A 17,597-nucleotide genomic window follows, 5' to 3' on the forward strand; every position below is an offset into this window, starting at 1 on the left:
CCGACTTCTCCGTAATTCTCTGGCACTTTCGTTTTCCGCACTTGAATATCAAGCATGGACTGAACCTACGGCACTGGCCCCCAAGCATCCAACTCCTGAAGTCATAAATCTGACAGTTCACACCATCGGCATATCGCATACCATCGCCTTACGCTTCGGTTATCCATGGGCAACAAAAATCCCATTGACCAGTAATGACAAACCCAAAATGCCAATCTCCTTGTCATCATGCATCTTCGGATAGAGAAAAAGACCGCATTTTCGGTGGTTACTATCAAACATCTTGTGGGGATCGAAGCGGACCCTTCTCCGAACTTCCGCTTATCGGTCCGCACTTCGGAAGACAGAATACGGATCCGAAGAACAACAAGATTCGTCATCTTACAGGCAATTGACCCGAAGATGCAAGTCTATTGCCGTTATCTATCACAATCAAAGATGATGCGTCAGATCTATGCCGCCCCCCGCGTCCAGCAACGCAAACAGGTTCAGTGCCGAACCGGAATCTCCCTCCATGCCCGTCGGCCCGCCCCAGTAACTCGGATCAGGAGTTTGCAGCATGGACTCGCTTAAGCCTAGGAAAGCCGAATCGAGATCCCCAAATGGCGGTGATCCGACGCCTTGTAGTCCATTATGTTGCAGGAATGACCGGTCCAGGGAGTCCCGTGGCCGGGTGTTGGATGCCGGACTGGCCACCGGATGACTCGGGTCTCTGGTGACAGCCGGGGAGGTGGAATCTGTCCCGGCTTCGGATGGGATCAATCCAAAGAGTTGGCTTGAGTTCTCGGTTCGTCGTTGGCGCTCTGCTAGTTCTCGCTTTTCGAGGTACTCGAGGGCTGCAGTCAGAAGTGACTGCGCGATAAGGGAGTACTGTCTTGCGTGTGTATCGTGTTTTGAGCAGTGATCCAAGGCGTGGATGGACATGCGCGTGTACTTTTCTAGTATCCGGCCAAAGCCGCCCAGAAGACCTATCCCGAGGACAAGGGAGCTGGCAAACAACCAGGATCTGGTCAAGTTAGAAGTAGTTCTCTCACAATCTAAGGTACTCACACTAGAACGGGCACATGTCCAACGAGAATTCCTCGCTGGATCAAGTCCAATATGGGATCCACCATGAGACTTGCTGCATCAATGCAAGCATCTGCCAGTTTCGACTTGCCAGATGTCAAGGCAGATCGACCATTTGATGACACTGCCGTATCAGATAATCGTCGGCAAAGCTCGTACATGAGGAATGGCCGAGATACAAGCATGACGGCGTAATAATATGTCGATAAGACTTGACATGCCCCGCTAGCTTGAGCTTGGTCCTGAGCTTCGGGGTTTGCGATTATATCCTTGAGCTGTTTGAGCCACCGAGACGACCAATCTCGCAGCTGGAGTGATATTCCTTCGGTTAGCTGTAAAGATATCTTCCGTCTGGAGTAGATTTCCGTTACTACTCCTTCAAGAACGAGAAATATCTGAACAGACGCGTTAAGGAGATCGGGAGCTTCGCTCGCGCCTTCGTTTGGATTTTGATAGGGCACAGTGCAATCAACATCTGAGGTTGCAGGGGGCCGTCCCATAGAGGTGCTTAAGAAAAGATCAACCACTCGTAAACTCTTCCAAAGACGATCTCTTTGCCTATGAATATCGGGTCCGAATCGTGCATTGACTTCGGTTCTGTGAATTCCAACGGAGTACGCTGCGCGTACTGCGATGCCGAAGAACAGAAAAGCCCCGTTGATCTGGCATGAACAGAGCATGTACAACGTAATGAGGGTGAAGATCTGGATGCTGGTCACACTGAGATTGCCGCTCAGATTTGCGTATGCTTTGTCACGGGCGTACTCGAAGTAGTCCTGTGCGAGCTCTTCGTTGTCCATCTGTCTCCCAATGGCTAACACAAGAAGATTCACAACTGTAGTCGCATCGTCGGGTTTTTGGTCGAGATTCGCCCACAGTATGAGATCCTCTAATAGTCGACGGTTGTCAAACAAATCCACAAGTCCAGTCGCAACAGACAAGTACGTCGACACTGCCGAAGGGATATCATCAGGAGTGATGTTTGGAAGACGATTGTCGCCAGGTACTCGCCGAGACTGGTGGGCAGGCGCGTTCTCGAGCACAGAGTAACGACTTGTCTGAGGAGCAAAGGCATTCTGGCCAACTCTGGTGGTGACAAGCTGTCGGACAGACTGAAAGAAAGAGAGAGGGGCACAATCTCCCACAAAGATGAGTTTTCCTTGAGCATCGCAAACTAGTCGCGCTTCTCTCGGTACTTCAGTCTCGTCCTCAGCGTCCATGCCTTGGGGCTGTGCCGATACCGGCCTCGTGAGCTCTGCATCTGCCGGTGTTGATGGAGTTGTATTTCTTGTAGAATGAGCACGGGCATCTCTCTCGGAGGCTGGAGGAGATGTCAGGGATGCCAATGATTGGCCATTGCGACGTCGTCGCTGAGGCGAATAGTGACAGGTATGAGGCCTCTGCCGCCGAGAACAGTAGCCACAGGGCAATTTGCCATCGCATTTGACCTTACCAGTCAGTACATTGCAGATGCCATTAATGTACAACTTACTTTTCTGGCCTTGCAGCCATCGCAGGCATTGGCGATGCGGCTGCGGATGTACCGCCCTGGCTCTTGTTCCGCAGCATCCACGTCCATGCTTTTATGAGAGAGGGCGGATGTTTCGGTGAGAATTTCCTTGTGCCACGAAGCGCGGAAGCACTGTGGGCCGAGCTCGGTAGTTGAGTCTCAGCCGACGGAAAGGAGCGGATGTGGGAAATTGTTAGTGCAATGCCGAGCCGGCTTAAGAGTGGCGGGTTAACCTAGAGTGAATGACAATAAACGGTGGGAGATGGATATTCAGGTATTGTTGACTTGTTGAGAGTGTCGATTAGCATTTATTAATAGACACGTTGCACATGAGACACCCAGTTCTTCAATCCTGGGTCTCCTGCAGCCACATGCAGGAGAGGGAGGTCACCCGACATTTCATCCGACAAGTGAGGGACGTCCAACAAAAAACCAACAACCATTGATAACGAAATTAAGCTTGTTTTAAATACTAATTCTTAAATTAACATCATTTTTATTACAAACTGAGGTATTACGGTTATTGTATAATGTCTTGTTGGATGGTATAGACACTACATCTTCTCTCGTGGACAACTAGTAAAGAACATACCTTCAATCGCATTCACATCATGAGAAGCCAATGCCATGAAGATTGCGTTGTTTTAATATTGGCAACTTTCAATAATAGTGTTCTTAGTGTCACTAATGGATTCTTTTGGAGATGTCAGTGAGTTCACGAAACACGATGCATCGTTAAATGGCCGTTAATCATTCAGCAACTACATAACTAATCAACAGCTCCAGCCCGTCGTCCACAACTATTACAACCTCATTACCATGTACCACCGGGAAGGGCAATCTCAGATCCCTTGAAAGTACCGCTGACCTTTCCAAGCTCCAGAGCAGCGTTGACGACTCCACCAAGACCCTCTCCGGCAATCAGACCAGCAGCGACAGCAAAGGCGTACATCTCAAAGTTGTTACGGAACCACTTGCGCCACCACCAGGCAGTGATGGAGCCAAACATGACAGCGTTGGCGTAGCCACTGTCGGGACCCAGGACCCAGGCGACACCGACCGACATCCAGTTGGGGAGCCAGTTGCGGTACTTCTCACGGGGGCCGACAAGGTAGAAGTGCTTGAGAACAGCCTGGAGAGCACAGACAACACCCATGACGATGGCGAAGATGGCCGAAGATCGAGGGATGGGGATCTTGGGCATGGTGACAGCCACAGCGACAGCCTCCCAAGCGCTGACGGAGGGAGCAGCAAAGGGGCAGACATCGGCGGGATCATCGCTAGGCTTGAAGACGCAAGGGTATGCCGACATGAAGAGGACAAAGATTCCGGGGGCAAGGAAGACGGAGACGAAGGTGCCCATAGCCTGAGCGTAGAACTGCAGCTTGGGAGGAGTCTTGAGCAGGAAACCAACACGGAAATCGCTGACCAGCGAGTTGGCAACATCGGCAGTTCCAGAGGCAATGTTACCAGCGACCAGGTTGATTCTCTGGGCAGCCTTGATCTCGTAGTGGCCCTTGGTGATGCCACCGTACACAAGCTGCGAAGCCTTGGCCGAGGCAGTGAGAGGGGCGCTGACACAGTGTTAGAAAGAAGCTCTCATGACGTTCAAGGGAAACTTACACATCAGTGACGGCACCGCCATAGATGGACATGAAGGCAAAGAGCAGACCCAGAATACAAGCCAGGATAGCCAGACCAGCGTTCATGTGGAACTGCAGCTCAGCGACGATGCAGGCAACAACAACAAAGACGAGGGCTCCGACGACCCAGACCCAGCTAGGAACCTGTTGGCCAGGAAGAGCAAAGTCCTCAACGAGTCCACTGCCCTCATCGGCCTTGCGAGCCTGCTTCTCCAAAAAGGCAACGTTCTTTCCGCGAGCCTGCAGCTTGTTGTTGATGGAGCGAGCAGACTCGCGCATAGCAAACTTGATTCCGTCCCAGACGACCTTGGCGTGGAGGAAGAACTCGACCAGGCTGTAAACCATGAGGACCATGACACCGGGCCACAGAAGCCAGTATCGAGGAGAGGGAACGTAGCCAGGTTGGTCAACGCCAGTCATGACGCTGAATCGGGTCAAGCCTTCCCACTTGCCCTCGCCAACCATGACACCGATGCACTCTCCGTAGTGGACCAGAAGGGGGCCGATGAGGGCCCAAGCGACGACAGTACCTCCAAACCAAGAGAGGGCGGCGTTGAGACCAACCAGGATACCGGAGCCGAAGAAGGCAGGGGTCAACTGGACGTACCAGCCCCAGCTCTCAATGGCCAGGAGTCCAGGCACGGAGTAGCCTCCCCAGACGTAGAACCTATTGCGGGTTAGTAACTAGATGAGGCAGGCTAAGGCTCTTGGAACTTACCAAGTAAAGATGTGCCAGTTGTGCAGGATGCCATCGGCATACTGGCCAACAACAATAATGATAATGGCAAGGAGAAAGGCGTAGCCCAAAGCCTTGACCTTCTTCATAGCATCAACAGCACCAGAGCCCACAGCGTGCATGGAACGGATAGTCATGGCCGTAGCAGTCGGAGTAGGGAAGACCAGGTTAAGCTCCCGAGCGACATTGATGATGAAGAACCTTCGAAGAGGGACAGCAGCGAAGAGACCGAAGAGGGCGCAGACAAAGGTGATGGTGAGGATGCGGCCAAAGTCCTTCTTGGGATCATCCGACAGGAGGTCGAGGCGATACATAGCAGGCAGACCGGCAACAAAGACACCTGACATGCCACCGGCTCCAGTGGCAGCGGCCTGGATGATGGAGTTCTCCTGAGGGCCAAATTTGCCGCCGAGAAAGGGGACGTTGGGCAAGGACTTGGTCAACATCAGGATGAAGCCATAACCAAAGATAGCCCCGAACATGGTGGCTGGAAAGGTAAATCCTGTCTTCAAACCTGCAGGAGCTGTTTTAGTGAAGTTCTGAACAATTTGGAGGTGGTTGCATACCCAGGTAGACGTTGGAGGCGTTGACAAGCGATCCGAGGACGATACCAACCACCATGGCACGAACCGTCAGCGGATTAGCCTCAGGCTCAATTCCCTTGGGCATAGGAAAACTGGTGAAAAGATCTGTAATCCTGTCATCCTCGCCATCAGTGTCAGACTTGAGGTCGACATCCGAGTGCGGGAACTTTTCGTTGTAGGCCGGCTGGACAACAACGTCCTCCGGGTTGGTGGTTTCGACGGCCATGATGAATAATCAAGCCTCAGCAAGGTATCTACCGGATGCTTGAGAGACTAATTAGACGCCTGTGGAATCTGAGTCTCGAAAAAGCTGGGGATCAGTTTGCTATTTATCTCCTCTGGCAAGTCATGGTTTCACCGTTGCACCGCAGTTTAAACCCACATGCCCAAGAATACATGTAGGCCAAGGGGTCACACGCAAATCACCAACAGCATTGGGACCTTTTGCAATCCGTCCTACAAGAGGAAGGCTCTCGGCGACCCGGCACGATGGAACGGCTACAGGATACGCGCTTCGAGGTGCACGCACTCGCCACAGGGAACGGAGATGGCACCTCGAAGGACTAGATCGGCGGACCTTATCTGTCGGTAATTGGCGAATCAGACGGGTCGGCGTCTAAACAGCTTCCTGAACGGGCCATCGTCGTCGGCTCCGACCTTTTGTTGCGCCTTGAGAAAATCTGTGTGGGTCTCAGATATCGCTCCACCCCCGGACGGGTGGCACCGAGGAGACGGGCGAGGGCCAAGGAAAGAGGAATGACCGGCGTTGGGATTATCGCCAGCCTTGTCGTCGGAGGGTTACTTTGCATAGATATGGACATAAAAGGGTGTTTCCAAGTTTGCCGCAGACGCAAGAGAGTGTGTGTTGCGGCGACGATAATCATCTAGACTTCCCGCCGTCGCCGCACTACCCTGGTTAGTGGCCTCACCGAAAGTGATATTCGCAGCGGACACAGAATGCTGCTCGGCGGCCTGAGCATTTGATTGCATCTTGCATTCCGATATCGCGTCAGAGAGAAACAACGGGCTCGCTCCCAATATGTCCATCTCCGCGATCCAAAACACTGCTAATCAGACCACTCAGCACTGGAGAACCTATGGATGTCGGCCGTCGGGGAACCTTTGTTGCGCTTGGCGACCCCCTGCGACCCCAGCGCGGAAATGGAACCTTTGTCGGCGCGGTGCGGTGCGGTGCGGTGCGGTGCGGTGCGGGTTGGTGGTCGCACGCAGCGCACAGCTCGCTCGCTACGCTACAGCTAGTTGAAATAAGGGACCTTTTGAATCCCCTCCTCCCCCATACTGCAGGCGCCGCTCCAACCAACCCCTTTGGCAATTGTCCTTTTGCAACAAAGACAAATGCGGAAGTTGTGTTGAGAAGTGCGGAATAAGGTGCTGACGGATAACAGGGATTCGGACCACTTAATCTACTGCGTATCATGGTCCCCGAGCCGTCACGTGTGCAAGAATCTTGACTCCATTCTCGACCTATCTTTTGTAGTAACGACAGCTTATCTGGTACGTTGGGGTCTTTTGATGTTGCATTCAAATCCACTTCTTTCAAGCTTGGCCTCGTGAGCTGTCGCATTGCATATCCCTGGCGGATATGCGGATATGCCTGCCAGAGCTAGGTCTTGGCGCTCCAGGGTCCCTATCCTTGTCGACTGCGCCGTTCTCTGAATTCAAAAGGGCCAGGTCGGCCGCTTCTGCACCACCCAAAACCTTCCATTCTTAAATATCGTCGCGCGTTTTAGCCTTTTGAGTTTGGATAGCTCAAAGTACCCCAGTTTGAGGCTCATTGCGTGGGACGACGGCAGATGGAAATCCTCCATCCCAAGTTAGCTTAGACTCTATCTGAAATAAACAATTTCAAACCCCGAGGTCGCCAAAGATGATTCGACATGGTCATCTTGAGCACAATTACCTCAATCGTGATCAAACATTCATGCCATATCATCAGCTTCGTTTGCATCGAGCCTTTTGAGTCACGTGCCAGTTCATTGCAGCGCGTGCGTCGCTTCATTCGAGAACAGCCACATCTTCACTCACTTTTCAGCCTCATTTAGGTAAACATCATCGTCACCCACTGAATGTTTGAGGCGCTCCCAAAATGGCTTCCCAGCCTGACTGCAGATGATTTCTCGCCTACAAAAGAACCAGCACCAGCGGGCGCGCGCGCAAGGATACGTTATCATGACAGGCGGTGGCAGCATCGGGATCATTCTCGGCACGAAATCCCACGCCGATAAGACACGAACGACCCTCTCGATTTCCACCCAGCACTCGATGACCGATGATTTCCAGTCAGATGGATGGACAATAAGTGGACGCGCCAAGACGAGGACAGATCCTTCGAAGCCACGACATTGAGGGAACCGATCAAAGGAAGCGAGACCGAACAAAGCACCCAGGCCCAGATACCTGACAGTCCCGAGACCGTTTTGTAGCCGTCCGATTGGCTCCCCGAAGATTGTCCGTGTTTCCACGTACGGATGCGATATCGAGGTCGCCACCAGCGATTGTCTGTTCCAACAGAGCGTCACTCGCACGACAAAGAGTTTGTTCGCCCATGGGAGAGATATCGCAAAGATCGCCCCTCATCTTTCGACCGATTGTTTTGTTTGGTAGAATTGTTCTCAAGAAGCTGGCCTGAGGCTGCGGCTCAGTCCAGAACGAACGGGGGCCAACCACCGAGTCAGATCCATGCCCGTATTGTCTTGTTCGCAACCCGATAAGCCGAGCTGACAAAACATTGTCAAGCTCATTGCCACTGCACTCTTTTCAATCACGTCTGATTGCGGCAAACTCGATCTGCGAGGGCGATGCTCGATTCAGATGATTCGCTTTCAAAATGGCGGTACGATGTCCAAGGATAGTCGAACGTATGGAACTCGACGCCCCGACGAAGTGAACCAAACGACTCCTCTAAGAACGACACAACCTCCCTGATGACAAGATTCTTTCAGTACTGGTTGGATTCACCAGCATTCATGCCTGGCCACCGAGCCGGGCCGCTCAAATACGCGGCGCACCCGGATGAGGTGACAATGCGAATGAAATTCACTTCAAAACGGAGTAGTAAGCTTTGCCGCGGAAACATCATTCGGTAATTACGGGAAACTGACGGTGAAGGGCAACCTCACACCGCCCAACACTCAAAGAACAAGAAACCGAAACTTCTCGACCAAGACAGACTCGACTGAAACCCTGCGCCGATAGCACACCAAGCTGGTTGAGGGCCCCCCTTCACACTTCTCTCGTTCACGGCCCCGACGTTGTGAACTCTGTGACTCTTTCAAAGGAAGTCATCAGCCACAATAGCAAAGAATACATTTACGACTCCGACATGCGAGGATGACCCCAGGCCTATTAAAGAACGCGAATCATAGACTATAATAATAAAGGCTCCCTAGTAGCTATAGGCATAAAGTATTTAGTTATTATTTTAATTAATTATATAAAGAACTTAGTAAAAGGTAAGTAATTTAAATATATTTTATTTAATAAGTAAAGAGATATAGGTATTAAGCCTACTAGGGACTAAGGTTTAATAATAGCTTCTTATACTTTTATAATAACTAAGGGTAGGTATATAGGATAAATACCTCTTAGATTATTTAAGGGTAATATAATTTATTAATTTAAATGTTATTATATCTCTTTTATTTTTTTATCTATAAGATAAGGGATATAATAATACTTTTACACTCCACGGTAGCGTATATGTTTAGGAGTTTATATATAGTGAGACTAATTCGCTTTATAAAAGGTAGTTTAGGATATCCTAGACTTGATGAAATATCCTTGACTTATGGGTAGAACTTACCAGTCGTTTTTGATCGGCCTTTTGTTAGAGCTTGAAAATGTCCAGGGGCCTGGTTAAGTCTGTATCGAATGTTTTACGAGCTTCATTTCGAATAATAACCGGGGGAGACATGGTTGGCATGCTAATGCGAGAAGGGCTCTGCATCTATCGTGGGGCTGATAAAGGGTGATTTAATTAGACTTGGATGGCAAAAGCACGGTAGTACGATTGACATGGCCTCCGCCAGGCGATAATTCGGGCTCCTGGGTTAGCCATTGGAGGGGGGAGCTTTGTGGTTGTGATTGGAATCACTGGGGATGGCTTTCCCTCAACTCCCAGTGGTGGTGGCTTGGTTGTCAGAGCCATGTCTGCATTAACATCTTCAAGGCTTGGCCCTAATCCTCGGCAGACGGCAGACGGCAGACGGCAGACGGCAGACGGCAGACGGCAGACAAGCTTCGACTCGGGCGGATGCGCCTTAAAAATTGTACGAACGGGTTTCACATGCTTTTCTTCTCTACATACTTGCCCAAAATCAGCGACTGTAGTAAGTCCAACCAGGCCCCCCCGATGGAATAAAATCCTTGGCCGTCGCTTCCACCGTAGTGTCCCATTCTTGTACTCCAAGTGTGAGCACCCTGCGTCCTCAAGTTCCCCAGGGTCATCGGGCTCCCTTCCATGCCGTACTGCCATCGCTATTAACCCACCACCTGCCCTGTCTCACCCATACCCCCATCGCCTGTAAGCCCGCAACGTCCATGGCGTGTATCTCGCGCCCATTGATCCAGACTCCCGTGCCTGTGTTTCCGGAGGCATGTGGATGAAGTTTGCCATTACCGAGACCCAGCCCCGCGACCATAAACCCGGTGCATGGCCCGCCAACTGAGCCGTAACCTCCGCTGCGACGATCATACCTATTTTGAACGCAGAGATTACCAGCAGGTCATAAATCCGAGGGTCATGGAAACTTACCAATAGTTTCCAGGAATCACAACTCCTAAAACTCCCTGCAGCGTGAGCAAATCTGCTTACCTGAGCTCCACGCCATTGACAATGACACTGCTTGTTCCGTGCGAGTACGAGGGTACCTGTGGAGAGCCCACCATTAAGGACGCTCTGTGCAACTTGTCCAAGCGCAGAAGGCCACGAGAAACGTCGGGGAGACGTGGCTGCGGGTTCTTGGTAGTGATTACCCCGATCATAGGGCGAATATGAGTTCGGAGGAGGAGCAACAGGAGGAGGAAGAGGAGGAGGCTGCTGGAATTGGGGCGGTTGCGAGTACTGCACCGGCTGCGAATATTGGGGTTGTGAGAACTGTGGCGTGAACGAGTTTAGGCGCGGAGGGAGAGGCGACGCGCGCTCGTCAATTTCGTCGGTTCCAGATCCTCTTGGGGACCTTGACCCAAACTGTGAGCTGTATGGATCTCACATCGGTGACAGGTCTGGTCGTGATTTCTTGCCCGCTTGGAGCTACAATTGCCTGATCATGGACGAACCCCAGAGGACAAAGGATCTTTTTATACTGTCATGTGGTGCAGTGCATTTGGAAAACGCCCTACCATTCTTATTGGCCCACCACCTTGACAAGTCCTACGCCGCTTGGGAGTCCTATTGACACGCAATCACCCTGACATTATCACGGCAAGTCTCGCATACCCTAGGCAGGGCCACACGATAGGGGCTGAACTCAACAAGGCTGAATGCCACGTCACACTGATGGCACTGACGGCACGGTCCCAACTTCAAAAGCCGATACGTGTTGCTCGTGACAAAGGCCAAAAAAAAAGAGTATTTATCCTGAGGCATGAAGGCTGAGGTGGTCACGTGTCACCGTCACTACTATCAGCGATGTCACTCAGTATTCAATCCGCCTATACTGAGGTTGACCGGTAAAAAACAGGCAATGGTGTCCGTTGGCCTTTTCGCTCCCCGTTTCACACAGCTCTCGACTGCCATGTTGCCAGACGTCACTTTTTAAGCTGATCCTGGGATGAGCTATAGGGTAGACTGTGCCGAGACCCGAACACATCCGGTTTTCCAAACAAGATTCCTCACCTTGCCAGACATATTAGATCATTTTGCTGATTATGGCATGACTTGCGACAATCTAAAACTAGGAGGATCGGTACAGGCAACTATCTTCGACCGGTTGGCAGGGTTCCGAGACTGGGGGCCTCTCACGTTTAGGTATTATTGGGCAGTTCTATCACGTAGGATCCTACTCAAGCACAGAGCAATGCTCAATACCAGAAGGAGCTTTTAGTGGTCTGAGTCTCTGCCGCCTGGAGGCTATATGATGAAGCTATGACACACTGGGAGACGGAGGATGGACAACTACTGACTGCAAGTTCGGGGTCTGAATACTCATACGAGCCATCTCCCACGAGGGCTTTTATTCCATAGCGAGGCGCATGCTATAGAAGCCTAATACCTAGAAAATTCCCCGGGGGACCCTTTTAAATCTACCTTCCTCACATTCCCCGATGTCAGACTGCCCCTCTCGGTCACTGCCGTGCCTCGTATTTCCACGTCGAGGGTCATTTATTACGTCTGGGTACGAGTCAATAGGAAGCCCGCGGTGTTGGAACACCGTTCTAGATAAATTGATCGCCCCGTTTTGTGTCGGATGAGCTTCGTTGCTATTCCCACGATAGAGTGATTTCAGGCTCCGGATCAAAGGCCGCAGCGTCGCCATGCACACCGCTGTGAGGCCGAGACCATTCTCGACGGTGCTCCAGATGGCGATGTCGGTGAACTCATAGAGGAAATCTTCGGCGTCTGTGAGTTGCCAGACGTAGACCATACGTACGATAGTCGCACAACAGGCACTTATCCAGTAGTCAGTGTCGAGAGCACCGCAAGGACTAGTTGGATGGAAGGAGGTGAAAGTGAGAAGACGAAGGCTTACTCACATCGATCCTAAGGCTAGGATACCCGCCACCAGCAGCTTATCCCGTATCTTAAGTGTCAGCTTCCACACAACATAAATAGGCAAGAGACCAAGCATCCAGTCCGCCCATGCGTTAATGGCAGAACCGACGTATGCTGTGTTGGATATAAATGGCTTCGGCAAGCAGTGTCCTCTTCCAGAGGCCACAAAGCGAGTCCAGTAGTAGTTCGGCGGAGAACATTGGAAGACAACAATAGAAAGGTAAAAGATATTAAAAACGAGGATTACACCAAGGACAGTCCATATCAGCATCTTCTGCCACCGATCCGATATGATACGGAGCAGGAAGATGCCGGCTGTATATTTGACAAGCACTGAGGTGATGACGTAGAAGAATTCGCCGAACCACCTGCACTGTACGATATTGCTAGTTAAAAAGACTGAGCGGTTGGAGAGGATGCTTGCTTAGACTTGCCTTGAGGATCTTGGGCAGGTACTGCTTTTGGACAGCATTTACGCGACGCCCAGCGCCGAAATTGATGGCCTGGAGAGCGAAGCCACAAAATATAATGAAGAATATCTTCACCCAAGTTAGAGCAGGAACGGGATAGCGAGTGCAAAAGATGGTTTCACCAGCGTCCCAACTGCAAGATAGTCATCCAAGTTAAAGGACCTGAGCATGGCGGCTCGAACATAGGTCCTCAGTCCGACACACACAATGCTAGCAGCCAGGAAGAGGGCGATGACACCCTCGAGTTGGGGACCACGGTTATCGACCATGACTAAAGGGCCGACTTCTTCAAAATTTGGACAATTTGGTGGAAGTCAAAGATGGAACGAAAAGTAGTTATTCGCTTGAAGTTGGGAGTATAGTAGGGCAGATAGAAATAGCAGCTATAATTCGAAAACATGCTCCGGGGTTAGAGACTGAAGACCCAAGATAGATTAAATATGGGGGCTGGCGTCAATTTACCCGCAATGCCTCCCTCAGACAGCCGATGGGAGGACTTGACAACGACTCTTCGAGACGCCCTCACATCCACACTATTTCGGAACGCTCGTCTGCATGATCCATCCAACTCGGGGCAAACTTCCAAGCTGGGTAAGTGTCAGGGAATTATCTTGCACATTACATATTGGATGAAATATTATTTGACAGTGCCCCTAGCCAGCCTTCTTGCGAAGGTTAGTTCAGGAGAGGGGAAAACCGCCATGGGGCAGCCACAACATGACCCATCAAAGAGTAAGCCAGGGTTGACCTGTCTCAACCCTGTTTGGCGCTATCGCACGCAGCAGCTTTGACTCTGCCGGAAAAGCCATGCTAAACTACTAGTCCGGAGGAGTCTTGGGTAGCATCAAGCCGAGCCGGTATCATTAGGTCATACTTTCTTTCGTTCAGCCGCTAGGAATGCCGTAGCAATGGGTTTTCAAAATCCAGTCCCCGTGGGGAGAACAAACACACGAACCACCACCAACGTTAGCCCGCTCAGCTGTGCAGCCCTCACACCATATCCCGGTCACCTTTTGTTGGGCCTTGCGCGTTAGCCGGTTCAAACAGGCACTAGTTCGTTCTCCCCCGCATCGCCTTTTAAAGCGAGGGACATCTTGCCGAGGCTTCTTCTAGATACCGATGCGGCCATTCTCCTTGGCATGGCACACACGCCCCTGGCCCAGAAGTCATCGTCCCTAGAACTTGGCCATTATGGCCGCCCCACGTCACATTTTCAACACACCACGATCGTAGCATGCCCAATGAGTACGCATCAGCATGACTACTTACGGCTGGTCGCTTTAGCACAGATAAGCCGCTAGCAATGCACGGGGGAGGATATAGCGGGGAGCCGGACCCCAAAGTGCTGGTCCAGACCACTCCTTCTGGAAGCAGCCATTAGAAAATGTCCTCATCTCTTCATACAGTCACATACTAGTGGCATAGGTACATTGGCCCATGGCCTCCTTCACTCATCCAGGGATAGTAGAAATACTAACTTCGTCGAGAATAATACTACAGGACGCACTCTATAGCAAAAACACAGCATCTTGATGATGGGTTAGCTCTACGCTGGTCACCAACCGCCAGTATTTTGTCTACATCATTCTCACGGATTGTATAGGTCCTGATCCAGTGCACTTATGGCGATTCGACTCTTGCTAATTCATAGTTCAAGAGTACTCTAGCTACCATCTTTAGAGACTCGACGTTGTATGTATCATGATTATGATCGGCTGCGTAGTAGGACGCATCCCACCCATAACTTTAGCAGGCTTGGAAGAAGACATGGATGAGTTTAACTGTGACGCCCCATGCGTTGAGGTAGTGATGAATGGAATATGACGGCGCAGCGCTGCTCTTGAGAGCTGATATGTGACAAAAACGACGTCTCTCGGGTTCTGGACACCGAGCCCAAGACTGTACCAGTCTCGGATTGGACCTCCCCTGACCTACCCTACCACGTGGCGCATCAATTGTCTCGCCTTTCGCCCTGCATTTAAGGCCGGCCGCTTACTCGGGCGCTCTACCCGTGCCCACTCATGATCGACAGTCAGGGATTGCCGTTATCCGGGGAAAGACCAGTGTGATATCTGGCACGCAATCACAAGGGCAAGGGGCGGCGAAGCATGGAACTGGTTCCAGGTCTTCATTTCGCTCGATGATCAAGACTTTTCCTTGTGGGCGCCGGCAAAGTCCGTTAGCAATCCATCGCATAATGCGACATGAAACCAAAGACCGTCGTGGGCCCTTGAGACTGCATGATGGCTGATAATGTCGACTTGGTGCCAGTCATCGGCCTACAGACCGCCGGTCTTTCATTTCAGATAAGCGATCAATTGGCAGTAGAAGTCGCGTCTATGCAGCTAGACCGTCAATAGATCTCAAGAAGGAAAATATATTCATGCTTCATTTTCCTCACGTAAATATTAAAACCCCCCTTCATCTCCTTTGTCACGACGTTCAGGGCAGTCCACAATCAACACAGCATAAGGCTCTTTCGGCCTCGGTCTGTGTAACTGTTCTTGACTCTCATTATCGGACTGCGGGCGACCTCCCTAGAGATCCGTTTCCCTCGTAGAAAGTCAGCGCACACAGTAGCTTGAATTCCAAGATGTCTTGGTAGGCCTAGCTCCAGGTGTTGCGAGTCCTGGGAGAATTCAGTACGTAGACGTTCTGATCGCTTTGCCCGGCATTCTCGACCCTGCTAGGAACCTGATTTAATGGTCCAGTTGCGCCGTACACACCTCGGTTGGTCGAGTTCCCACGAGAGGCGAGAGAGGTAAGGCCTAGCTTCCACCTCAACATCTTGGCTAATGGTCGCAGTGTCGCTAGACTCCCTGCAGTGATGGCCAAACCCATCTCTACTGTGGACCAGATCGCAATGTCAAAGGTAGCCCCTGGGGAAGCTGTGAGTTGACTACGCCATTGATGGAAAAACGTACATGCTTACACAGGAAATCCGGATCTCTAAAACGCATGAGGTACCCAAAACGAACAAGGAGGGCGGAGCTTGCACTGAGTGACTGCCGTTAGAAAACTCAGGTAGAGAACCAAGACTTGTAGACGTACACGCAGCCCATCGTAATGAGGGTGATGAGAGCGAGCTTTGTGCGCTTGTTGAGCTTGAGGTTCCAGATAAGGAACCCAGGAAGAAGGGCGAAAGTGAAGTCTGTGAGAACGCTAAAAGCGCTGTATAGATATGCTAGCGCAATGATAACATCGACCTTGATGCAAGTTCCGGGCTGATCTTTGTCCCAAAAGAAAGATATCGGTTTACACTGAAAGAGTGAAACAAAAAAGAAGACGATTCCTGCCAGCACTGATAGTAGCGAGGCACAGTAAATCACCCACGACTGGATCCTTCTGGCGGTAAGTCGGAGGAGAAACCAAGCAATGGAGAGCTTGGAGCTGATCATGGTGAGGCTGTAAAAGAGGTAGCAGAACCACCAGTACTGTCGCAGGTGAGTTTTCTGTTCACTTTGCGCAAGGAGAAGGCAACTATTGAGGGTGCACCCACCATCATTGCTTTTTTAATATCGGCATCTTTCAGGTTTGCCATATGTTGCCCCGTTCCGTAATAGACGCCCGAGTTCGATGTGCAGCAGTAGACGCCAAAAAAGGCCTTTTTGTCCGGTTAGCATGGGATCGTCTGATATTCATGGCTGATGCATACAGTTGCCAATACCATAAGCCAGTCATCCAGTCCAAACGCCTTGATGATTGCGGCACGCGTATAACAACGAAGCAGTATTGTGAGCAGAACCGCGATGCCGAAAAAGGTGTTCAGTCCAAAGAGCTCATGGCCGCGGGTCTCTCGACTTTCGGCGTCCATGTTTGCAAGTTTGCTGAACGTCGACAAGTACAGCTGATAGGTGCCAGTATGCACGTTGGAGCCTCGAGACGAGGAACATCAACATTTAATCAGAGAAGCTGCTATCACTGACAACTCACTAGCCTGCGCCAAGGTGGTGTGGGTTACACCACGCTTTGGTGTGCGGAGTATGCCGAGGTTGGCGATGCTGGCCACAACTGAGCCGCCAACCGTTACAAATTCCCACACTTTGTGGCGTTTCTTAGTCCTGAATTGGTAGGTAACAGAAGATGATCAGCAGAACACCGGCCCCGCTTCGGCCGAGTTTCGAGTTAGGGTGGTTCCCATCCCCCTGATTTTTATCGATCGTGATTGAATACGTCGCTGGAGTCCAGAGTCCCTCGAGGCTAGTTTTCCATGGGGCTCTTGTCTGCCGACAGGCATCTCTCGATTTTTTAATCATGGAGAGACCAAAGTCGGCCCCTTGAAATTGTCACGCGTTGAGCTGCGAGGGTGCTGGTTCATATGAATCGTTTCTGACAGCATATCCGGAGGGTAGCATTGTGAGATATAACGCTTTGCACAGACCCCCAGGCCGCCGGAAAGGTGTGCCCCAAATGGATGTGGCTCGATGAATATGACCAATGGTTTCTCTTTCTTGATGTAATCGGCAGGGCACGGAAGGTGTCACAGTTGAACAATTGCGATCAGCTCAAGGCTGAGGAGGTGGCTGATACTAAACCTCAATGCCCTTGCCTAGCTAGGAAGGGAATCCGAGACCATGAGCATTGGACACACCTTCACCCTTGGATGCACGGATGTCCGTACCTAACCGTTGCATCCCAAAGGTCCACACAAAGGGTGATCAACAGGACAGCTAGAAAAAGGGGTAGGCTCCACTGAAGCTCTTCCAGCTCCAAGTTTGCAAAACCACAACCCCTATTCCAACAAAATGGGTGTGCTTAACGTGTATTGGTTATGTGATTGAGCACATTTGGAGGCGTTTCAGTGTGGTGGGTGAGCTGAGAGAGAGGGGACCGTCCAGACTACCACACACCAC

The 17,597-nt window shown here is 51.1% G+C and overlaps 4 protein-coding genes across 4 annotated transcripts; all 4 read right to left on the bottom strand.

Moving 5' to 3' along the window:
- Positions 1-432: 432 nt before the first annotated feature.
- Positions 433-2,647, bottom strand: MRS44_014135 (uncharacterized protein; the record flags this gene model as incomplete). The annotated part of the gene is made up of 3 exons (XM_065618285.1): positions 433-1,006; positions 1,051-2,438; positions 2,561-2,647. The coding sequence occupies 3 exons, from the start codon at positions 2,645-2,647 to the stop codon at positions 433-435; spliced, it is 2,049 nt and encodes a 682-aa protein (XP_065474357.1).
- Positions 2,648-3,392: 745 nt separating this feature from the next.
- MRS44_014136 (uncharacterized protein) lies at positions 3,393-5,767 on the bottom strand (the record flags this gene model as incomplete). Its single annotated transcript, XM_046268550.2, has 4 exons — positions 3,393-4,152; positions 4,202-4,888; positions 4,940-5,471; positions 5,524-5,767. 4 exons carry the CDS (start codon positions 5,765-5,767, stop codon positions 3,393-3,395), a joined length of 2,223 nt encoding a protein of 740 aa, XP_046124158.1.
- A 6,170-nt stretch (positions 5,768-11,937) lies between these two features.
- MRS44_014137 (uncharacterized protein) lies at positions 11,938-13,013 on the bottom strand (the record flags this gene model as incomplete). Its single annotated transcript, XM_065618286.1, has 5 exons — positions 11,938-11,982; positions 12,045-12,207; positions 12,256-12,647; positions 12,751-12,877; positions 12,949-13,013. 5 exons carry the CDS (start codon positions 13,011-13,013, stop codon positions 11,938-11,940), a joined length of 792 nt encoding a protein of 263 aa, XP_065474358.1.
- A 2,338-nt stretch (positions 13,014-15,351) lies between these two features.
- On the bottom strand, positions 15,352-16,558 carry MRS44_014138 (uncharacterized protein; the record flags this gene model as incomplete). Its single annotated transcript, XM_046273239.2, has 5 exons — positions 15,352-15,623; positions 15,677-15,741; positions 15,796-16,178; positions 16,244-16,348; positions 16,400-16,558. 5 exons carry the CDS (start codon positions 16,556-16,558, stop codon positions 15,352-15,354), a joined length of 984 nt encoding a protein of 327 aa, XP_046124161.2.
- Between the last annotated feature and the right edge of the window lie 1,039 nt (positions 16,559-17,597).

Source organism: Fusarium solani, assembly GCF_023522795.1.
Source record: "Fusarium solani strain SB1 chromosome Unknown bctg00000010, whole genome shotgun sequence".
In the NCBI taxonomy this organism is placed as follows: Eukaryota; Fungi; Ascomycota; class Sordariomycetes; order Hypocreales; family Nectriaceae; genus Fusarium; species Fusarium solani.